Genomic DNA, 9434 nt, shown 5'->3' with positions numbered 1-9434 from the left:
CCCAGAGTGTAAGGTAGGTCTTGGAATGGATGCGGGGTCTCATGGGGCCTGCGGGGTGGGGGAGTCAGCCACGTGTCTTCTTCGCCTCCAGGTCCTGACTGCATCAGGCAACAGCTGTCGAGTAGACGTCTTTACCAACCTGGGCTACCGAGCCTTCTCCCTGTCCTTCTGACATCACAATCCTCCATTCCAGGAGCTGGACGGGTGTTTGTGTTTTGGATGGGGGTCTTATACTTTAGCCCAGGCTGGCCTGGAACTCTGTGGCTTAGCTTGGTCTCAGACTCCTGTCTGAGATTTAGATCTGTGAACCATAACATCCAGCTTTTGTTTTCCTGTCAAAATAAAATTTTAGGCTTTTCTTGTTTGCATTTTCTTCCCCAAAAAAGGAGACCAATTAAGTATAGTGATTTATATATTGCTCTGACTTATCCTTACACATAAATACTCGTCCCCACCCCTCTTGCACAGATGGGGCAGGGCCTGGCGCTTAGAAAAGATAGCTCTATATAGGTTCAAAAAATAAACAGCTTTGCCCCCGCCACCCACCTGGGGCTCCTGCCCCAAAGCTGGCCCCTGCTCCCAAAGTGCCTCTGTCCACCTCTTGGGCATGGAAGATAATGACCTCCCCTGGAAGTCATTTAGGCCCCGTGGTTTCATTGGCTGTTAGGAAATTGAGCTCCAGAGTGAGAAAAGGTAGTCCTGGCCCCCAACCCTCAGGTCCTTCGGAAGAAGTTGCTTAGAAAGCCTCCACTCTGCCCGGATCCCAGGCGCAATGAAAAGCGGGTCTTCGAACGTCTTGGGGCGGCTGCAGCCTCACTGAGCTCTTTCTGGCGCTGGGAGCGCAGCTGCTGTCCAATCACTACCTGCATGTCATCCTGCAAGTAGGAGGCAAAGCAGGGTGGGTATGGGGGTGGGGTCAGGTCAAGATGCCTGTCCACCAGTCCTTCTCAGGGCCTGCCCTCTCACCTGCCAAGCCTCGAGCTCCTGCGTCAGCGCCACCTTCTGGCGGATGGCGCGCATCAACTCCCGGGACAGAGAGTCCCGCTCTAGGGAGACGCGATTGAGCTCCAGTGACAGCTTCAAGGCCCTATGAATCAAAGGAGTAGAGAGCATGGTCGGGTGCTGGAACCTCCTGGATTGGGGCTGAAGCTTCTGAGTCAGGATGAAGGCTATACTCTTGTCAGGGTGGTGGGAGTCAGGGACCCAGAAGGACCAGAACACAAGACCCACCGAGGCAGTGGGAGAGACTAGAATGTGGGGCTCACTTGTTCACTGCTTCATCCCGGTCGGAGAGTGCACAGCTCAGGGCTTCCTCTGGATTGTCCTGAGCCCTCAGCTCCTTCTGTCGCTGCAGCTCATCCCGCAGCGACTGTAGCTCTGTGCGGTGCAGCGAGATCTACAGGCCAGGGAAGGCGGCAGATTGGTACAAAAGCCTTGAAGGACAACCTGACTTCCCACAACCTATGCCTCTATAAACACTGCAGGCAACTCAGCCTGTGTTCAAACTTGGAGTGAATCCTTTGACTCAGACGGGTGGGGGTGATGTAGTACTCTACCCTTCAACAGGACGGATGCAGGGAGAAGTTTAGGGAGGACACAGTAGAGCCCCGGAAGGTTTCCTGAAGGTATAGACCAGCTCAGGAAGACTACGGGTTCATTGAAGAGGGGGCTCGACAGTGGAGATGGGAAAGAATTGGACACTCGCGGGCTTTGTGTGCAGTACCATGCTCTCCCACCTCATCCTGCAGCCTGGCCACTTCTGCCTCCTTTTCCTCCAGTATCTCCACTGGGCTCAGGGATGCTCGCTTCTTGGGTGGCTCCAAACTCTCTTCCTGGATTGAAGGCTGGGGACTGGATGCCTCTTCAGTCTCAGGGGACAATATGGTCTGTATGTCAAAGGAATTGGTCAGTGATGTATGTTACCCCTGGGGAAAAAAGGAGTAGAGCCTGCATCCTTCATTAACTATTCGAGTGGGGCTGGTAGGCTGCAAGCTCACCTGAGAGGCTCTGCATTCATTGACTTGCTGGTCTTGGTCCTGATCGCTGTCAAGGCTGTGGGCGAGCTCGGTCTGCAGGGAGGCGCCCGAGATCTCGGCGTCCTGGAGTCGCGACTCCTCCTCCAGCTCCGACACCCGCCGCTGCAGCCTCCTCAGCGTGCTCAGCGCCTCTCCAGCCTCGAAGCGAGCGCGTTCCAGCTGCAGGTCATACAGATCATTCCGGCTGTCTACAGGAAGCCGGCCCTCTGTGGTGGGCCCACAGGGGGCGCCCGAGGGCAATGCAAGGGTCGGCACCCTGGTGGACTAGGGCTGCTCTCCTGAATCACACACAGGTACCTAGAACACACATCTTCCCTTTCGAAGGCACCAATTTCCTCGGCTATAAAGCAGGGCGTGACTGGCATCATCCTCTGCCCCAGGCCTGGCCCCATCAGGTCAACTCACGGAGTGGGTCCCCTCCCCTGTGTAGTCTTCCTTCTAATTCACTAATTGGTTTGATCTAGCATTTATTGATTCTTTTGAGTCCTACAGGTTCACCACAGTCCTTTGAGGTGATACCACCCCCTTTCACAAATGGGGAAACTGAGGCAGGGTGTGGCTAAGAAGCCAAACCGTCTGAACTCAGACGGTCCTCCCTTTTCACTCCTTTCCACCGTGTCCACAGCCCCAGACTTTCCAGGCCAGGTACTTCTGTCCTGAGTTCTGGCCTTGGCCCTCTTCCTGGCCTGCCAGGCTGTCAGATGTACTTTAAAAGTGCCTGTCCATCACTCAATACACTTTCTCGCTTCCCACTTGCCCTCAGGATCCCCTTTGCTCTTGGTGATTTAACTGGCCACATCTCCCAGAAAGTCCGAGGTACTTGCCCAGATGGCTGGCCCCTCCCCCAACCCCTCCTCATGTCTCTGTCCCAGCCCCTCTGATCACCTCCAACTTGTGCTCTTTTCTCTCTCTACGAAGCAGCAGCAACTCCTCATGGGTGGTCTGTAGCCTGCCCTGACCTTTGTCCACTTCTTCACGAAGGCCTCGGATCTGGGCCTCCAGGTCCTGCCGGCGGTCTTGCAGCATCTGATTCTGGGGCCAGATATCAGAGATGAGGCAGAGGTTGGGGCACGGGGCTGCCTGGGCCAGTCTCAGGGAGCTCCATCTGCTACTCACCTCTGCCTGTAGACTCTCTAGCCTCGTTCTCAGCTCTGCCCCTGCCAGGGCCTGAGTCTGACACTGCCCCCGAAGGGTGTCCAGCTCCCGCTGAAGTTCCTGTTCAGTCCTGGAGGCCTGAGGAGGGGAGCTGACAGTGGAGCCATCCGACAGTCTGGATTTAACACTAACCCACCCTGTCCACTGACCTGCCCCCCAACTGAGGACCTGTGCAGCAGCCCCGTCTCTCCAGGGGCCAGGGCCATCCCACCTGGGCCAGCTGCTGGCTGAGCCTGAGATTTTGCTCGCTGAGTTCACCAAGGGCCCTTGCCCGTTCTCGACCACTGTCCTGCTGCTCTGACCGCTGCTCCCCAAGCTGGGCCCGCAGGGCTTCCACATCTCCCTCCAGTTCCACAGCTCTGGCCTCCCACTCAGCACCCCGGGCTGCCAGTCCTCGACGGAGCTCATGATTCTCCTGCTGCAGCCTCTGTGGAGAGGGGGAAAACAAAGCCACCTAAGATTGGAGCAGACTTGGGGACAGATGAAGGGAAGGACACTCAGATCATCTGTGAAAGAGGCCAATCTGTCTAAGGCAGGCAGGCAGGCAGGCAGGCAGGAAAGAAAAAAAAAAAAAAAAAAAAAAAAAGAGCAGCAAGTCAGTAAAAGGCAGAAAGAGAGCTAGGAAGAAGACTCCAGGCCAAATAGGTGGGCTCACACAGGCAGTGTTGGGAGCCATAGCCCTGATGCTCACTCACCTCCTGCTGCCGCCTGGGCTTCTGGACCCGAAGTCGTAACCGACGTTTTTGGCGTCTGAGTCTGGTAGAATTTAAGCCCCGGCCCATAGCCTCTCACACATCGAAGTCTTCTGGAACTTCTGTGGGCCAGCCTCTCTTCCTATCTCCCTCTAATTAACTCCTGGGCTGTCCAACCCAGAGCCCCACCCCTCGATCTGCCCTCCCCCAAACCTGTTGGACTAGGGGGAAGAAGTCGGGGGAGGGGGTGGGCGGTGGTGGCGGAGAGAAACACTTGACACACTGAGGAGCCCAGCATGCATGGGAAGACAGACAAGTCTGGGAGGCTCACTGTCTCTTGAGGTCTTAAAGCAGGAAGGGATGGGCCAAATGACTCTGACCACAGTTGCTACAATTATTAACAGGTGTTCCTGCCGGGAGCTTTGCTGGTTCCCTATTTGCATTACTTCATTTCAGCCACTAGAGGGGGATCATCTTCAAACGAGGAAACAGGGCCAGAAGCTGGAAGCGTGGGACCGCAAGCTAGGTAGCCAAACTCTTACTCAATATTGCTAGGGCAATAAAAGACTGCTTGGTGCTTAGTTCTGCTACTGCTATATAGTTTTGACAAGTCCTTTTAACACCTCCAAGCCCTTTGTCCTTCAACCCGTACTGACACATATCATTTCCATTCAATATTTCCCACGTTCCTTCTATTCTAGGGTCTGGCTATTAAGAGATGAAGGAGACCTTCACTGCCAGAGGGTCACAAGCAAATGGGCACATGCCTGAATCAGGGGAATTCAGAGAGAGAGAGAGAGAGAGAGAGAGAGAGAGAGAGAGAGAGAGAGAGAGAGAGAGAGAGAGAGAGGAACAGAGACAGAAACAGCTAACTATGGAAAACTCAGGAAAGTGACAAGAGGGAAGCAGAACAGGGGTTCACTTCAGGAGGAGCTGATGTTTGCATTGGCCCCTGCAGAGCATGGGAGGCCAACCAGAAAGAGGGGGGCAGGTGGAACAGCCAGTACAAAGCAGGAGCAAAAGCTCATGTGTAATTTCAACATCTGGGGAACTAAAGATTGGAGGCTGGCGAGTTTAAGGCCAGTCCTGAGCTGCATAGCAAACCTGACTCAAACGTGGGGCAGGCAGGCAAATGTAAAAGCCCTAAGGAGCAGGCCTATGTCACTGGAGGAACTCAAAAAGACCCTGTCAAAAGAGGGATGGTGTCACTGCTACTAGAGGCCACAAGTTCCCTGGACTTTCAGGCCACAGCAAGGAATTTCAGTTCTGTGATGAGAGCTGCGGTTCAGGAATTAAGTCATAAGCCAGATGATTGCTTTTTCTTTTCTTGAAAGGTTTTTCTGTATATCCTGGAACTTGCTCCTAGACCTGGCTTGGTCTTGGATTCACAGAGACCCACCTGCCTTTGCCTCCCAAGTGCTGGAGTTAAAGGCACCACGTGCCACCGTGCCACCGTGCCACCGTGCCACCGTGCCACCGTGCCACCGTGCCCAGCCTGATCCCACTTTTTTTTTTTCTGATCCCACTTTTGATGTTCATTGGCTACCACAGTCACAGAGTCCAGGAAAGCTGTGGCCAGGGTGGGGATGCCGCAGAGCCTGAGGCGGAGCCATGAGTCTTGCACCAGGATGGGGAACTTGGAAGCAGGTGTAGAAGATTCTTGGAGCCTTACAGGTGTGCACAGAGGCCTGCACACCATTTATGTGCACACCATTTATTTGGTGGGTGGCTACCAAGGTCAGCTTAGAGCAGGGATCCAGGTCTACAATGTGGGTACATGAGGACATTTCCAAATACAGGTACGAACCCCAGGATGAGAGTGGGGCTGACAACAGACCAAGCAGAGGGAAGACCTGACCCTACAACCTAGAATCAGACAAGAATGAAGGAGAGGTATATGGGGACACTTAGCTGCCCACAGTCTGGCAGTGGCTGCCAGTGGCAGGGCTTGTTGATGAGTGAGCCTTTAGATTTAGAGAGGACCAACGTTGTACCCAGGGTCACAGAGCCAGACAGGGATCTGAACACAGGTCTTGTTTGTCCTTAAGTTTTTTATCTGTCATTGAGATGGGATCTCACTATGCAGTCCTGGCTGGTCTAGAGCTTGTGGAGACCAGCTTGGCTTCACATACCTGCCTGTCCCTGCCTCCTGGGATGCCCGGATTGAGCTGTGCTCTACCACACCCTGCCTGAGATATTTATTGATTATGTATTGCTGGGCTGGGGACTGAACCCAAGGCCTTGCACGTGTTACAAAAATACCTTGTTACTGAACTACACCTCCAATTTAGAGTTCTTGTTGTCGTTCTTTCTTTCTTTTTTTTGGGTCTCATGTAGCCCAAGATGGGTTCAAGCTCAGTATATAGCCAAGTACAGCCTTGAACGTCCTGCTTTCACTTTCCAACGGCTGCATACAGGAGCTGCTGGTTTGCGTTTACCTGGCAAGAACTCTGTCATCATACCAAGTACCCATCATCCCCCACTGCTCTTCTTTTCTTAGCTTTTATTTTTTTAAATTAATGTGTATGTGCGAGTCCTTTCTCTATGTGTGTGTTTTCTTTCTTTCTTTCTTTCTTTCTTTCTTTCTTTCTTTCTTCCTCATATTTTTGGTTGTGAGCCTAGCCTTAAATGGCTGAGCCATCTCTCCAGCCCCTTTCTTTCTTTCTTTTCTTTTTCTTTCTTTTTTTTTTTTTTTTTTTTTTTTTTAGTTCTTTTTTTCGGAGCTGGGGACCGAACCCAGGGCCTTGCGCTTCCCAGGCAAGTGCTCTACCACTGAGCTAAATCCCCAACCCCCCTTTCTTTCTTTCTTAAAGATATATAAGTACACTGTCGCTGTCTTCAGACACACCAGAAGAGGGAATCAGATCCCATTTCAGATGGTTGTGAACCACCATGTGGGTGCTGGGAATTGAGCTCAGGACCTCTGGAAGAGCATTCAACCGCTGAGCCCTCTCTCCAGCCTCTCTTCCTTCCTTTTTTTTTTTTTTTTTTTTTTTTTTTTGAGACAGGATTTTACTCTGTAGACCAAGCTGGCCTTGAACCCACAGAGATCATTCTGCCTCTGCCTTCCAAGTGTTGGGATTAAAGATTAAAGGTTTGTGCTACCATGCCTGGCTCTTTTTCTCTGGGGACAGGTCTTGGATGTAGTCTTTCTCAGCCTCTGGAGTGTTGGGACTACAGGCTTGCCCTCTCCCTGGCTTCCCTGCCCAGATCTGTTTGAGATCTGTTGCTCTCCCATATGTCCTCTCTCCTTCTCCTCGCTTGGCTCTTCCCGTCTATCCCAGCCCTGCCTGTGCCCCCCCCCCCCACCTGTCCCGGGCCAGCTTACTTCTTCATGCTCCAAGTGCTGAGCGTTCAGTGTTTCCAGCTGCCTCCGAAGCTCCTCATTGCGCTCCAGAAGCATCTTGCCAAGCTCGGCGGCCAGCAACAGGTCCTTTTCTTTTTGTTGCAGCTGCAGTGCCAGGTCCTCTGGTTCTTCTGGCCCTGGGCCTCCTCCCAGGAAGGAGTCTCGACGCTCCAGCACAAAGGGAAAGAATCCTTCATCGCCACTAGGAGAAGCACCCCCTGAGAGCAGCCCGGAAGAGAAGCTTGGCCCACCAGGGGAGTCCATGGTGCCTACGCATCTGTGAAGACAGGTTGTTGCTGAACATGGCCATTCTGCAGCAGCCCCCGGGCTTGCCCCCTAGTGGCAAACACCTAAGCTTCTCAATCTTGTAGCCTGGGCCAACAAGGGTTAATGATCCTTGTTGGCCACCCAGCTCCGTTAATGACCTCAGGGTAGATTGAGTCTGGAAGCAGAATGAAACCAGCCACCTTGCTCTCCACCTCTCCTGCCTTTGTCACCCATTCGTTGGAAGATTTGTCCCTGTACTCTGGTGCCACAAGCAACCCACTGACAGACCCTGCTCCTCTTCCTAGTTCCTCACCACTTGGGCACTAATCCTAGAATGGTAGGCTCACATAGACGCAGTCTTAGGGATGAAACCAACTCCCTATCTTGAGAGTGCAGTTCTCACCAGTGGGAACAGCTGTGTCTTGACCCTTTAGCCACAGGGATCCAACTCCTTCCCCTTCCAGAAACTCAGATCTCTGGCTCTTTGCCTTCCCATATCCTTGTCTACTTTCTCAGGACCCAAGTGCGTTAGACTTGGTTTAGCCTTGTCAGCTTTGATGGCCATCGCGCCCCTCTCCTGGATTCCTAGTGGGATCTCCTGAATCCTTATTTTATCAAGACTCAGGTATTCCTGCCTCTACCCCTCCTGACTTAGGAGCCTTCGTCCGCAGACCCCCAATTTCCTTGGTCCCTGGCGCTGACCCAGCACAGGGCGAGGTAACAGGTTGTGCCAGCCAGCGCGCCACAGCCTCCACTTCGGGTTTCTGTTTACTTCCCGGCCCGCCCCTGGGGATGGGAGCCCTATGCTTTATGAGGGCCTCCCAGGGAGAGGGGTTCAGGGGCTCCAGAGGAAAGGCCTGACACTCTGATTTCTCCACGCCAACCCCGGTAGGGTCCCCGCCCCCTACTCACCCGGGAGCCCACGAACACCTGTTCCCCTCCCCTCGACAGGTGCCAAGTACAGCTGGGCCGGAAAATCCCAGGTGTTATACATGTCCGGGTCCAGCTGTCCTAGGGGCTGGGCACAGTGGGTTCCCGGACCCTGCTTTTGGATATCCAATGCCCAGCCACCACTCTCATTGCTGCAGGTGTCCTGGCTTCCCGGAGTTACTTCCAGAGTCCCTAGAGGCTGTTCCCGATCGCCTTCATCCTACCGTTCCGACCGGTCCTCCCCAACCATGCCCCAAACCTAGGTGTCCCGCCCTCAGCACCCCCTAGGCTCTCACCTGTCGCCACCCGGCTCTCTCCGAGGTTCCCCGATCCCCGAAGACCTCTTCCGGAGGCGGCGCCAGGTGCAGGCTTGCACAGGTGACGGGGCGGTGCTGCGGGAGGGGCTGGGTCGCCCCCTGGTGGTGGGAATGACTGGACACTGCCAAAGGAAAGTCCCATCCATCCTCTTAAAGAATCTATCTTGCTCCTACTGGGCACATTAATTGAACACCTACTATGTGCAGCTCTATAGGCTCAGCAAAGTAGTCAGCTTCTTACTCTTCATGCTTGCCCTTGTGATAGAAAATTATTAGTAAGGATACAGTGGTAAGCCCTCCACTAAGAAAGGAATTTATTTTTCCCTTTGTGACATCCTAAGGAAGCAAGCAGCTACTGACAGGTTTGTTTTTTTTTTTTAACTTGGGGTACAAATTTGTTGTCTTACTCATTTTTATATTGCTGTGACAAAGCATTATGATCAAGGCAACTTATAAAAGAAAGCATTTATTTTGAGGGTTGGAGACCACGAACAAGGCTGGGAGCATGGCAGCAGGCAGGCAGGCTTGGTAGTGGAGCAGTAGGTAGTGAGAGCTTACCTCTGATACATGGGCAGGAAGGAGAGTGAGGATGAAGAGTGAGGACCTGGCATGAGCTTGTCTTCCAATAAAGTTTGGCTTCCTAATCCTTCCCAAACAGATCAACCAACTGGGGATAAAGCCTTCAAATATA

General features: G+C 53.2%; 2 protein-coding genes across 4 annotated transcripts in view; one reads left to right on the top strand and one right to left on the bottom strand.

The window, feature by feature from the left end:
• Thoc6 (THO complex subunit 6) overlaps positions 1-358 on the top strand; it is a 5362-nt gene extending 5004 nt beyond the window's left edge. Inside the window, exons 12-13 of one of the 3 annotated variants that reach the window (NM_024384.2) lie at positions 1-13; positions 92-357. The exon at positions 1-13 is cut by the window's left edge and continues 122 nt beyond it. In NM_024384.2, the coding sequence (NP_077360.2) occupies positions 1-13; positions 92-172 (94 nt within the window). In that variant the 3' untranslated portion in view covers positions 173-357. The other 2 variants (XM_063269913.1, XM_063269914.1) reach the window with 2 other exon arrangements.
• Positions 359-8796, bottom strand: Bicdl2 (BICD family like cargo adaptor 2). Its single transcript, NM_001106982.1, has 10 exons — positions 8723-8796; positions 7212-7506; positions 3403-3618; positions 3153-3269; positions 2922-3068; positions 1998-2195; positions 1737-1886; positions 1266-1396; positions 967-1087; positions 359-875 (listed from the first exon to the last, which is right to left on the bottom strand). Exons 2-10 carry the CDS (start codon positions 7491-7493, stop codon positions 714-716), a joined length of 1524 nt encoding a protein of 507 aa, NP_001100452.1. The 5' UTR covers positions 7494-7506; positions 8723-8796; the 3' UTR covers positions 359-713.
• Between the last annotated feature and the right edge of the window lie 638 nt (positions 8797-9434).

Source organism: Rattus norvegicus, chromosome 10 (assembly GCF_036323735.1).
Source record: "Rattus norvegicus strain BN/NHsdMcwi chromosome 10, GRCr8, whole genome shotgun sequence".
Taxonomy (NCBI): domain Eukaryota; kingdom Metazoa; phylum Chordata; class Mammalia; order Rodentia; family Muridae; genus Rattus; species Rattus norvegicus.
The sequence above is the reverse complement of the archived record's forward strand: the minus strand, read 5'-3'. Positions and strand labels throughout refer to the sequence as shown.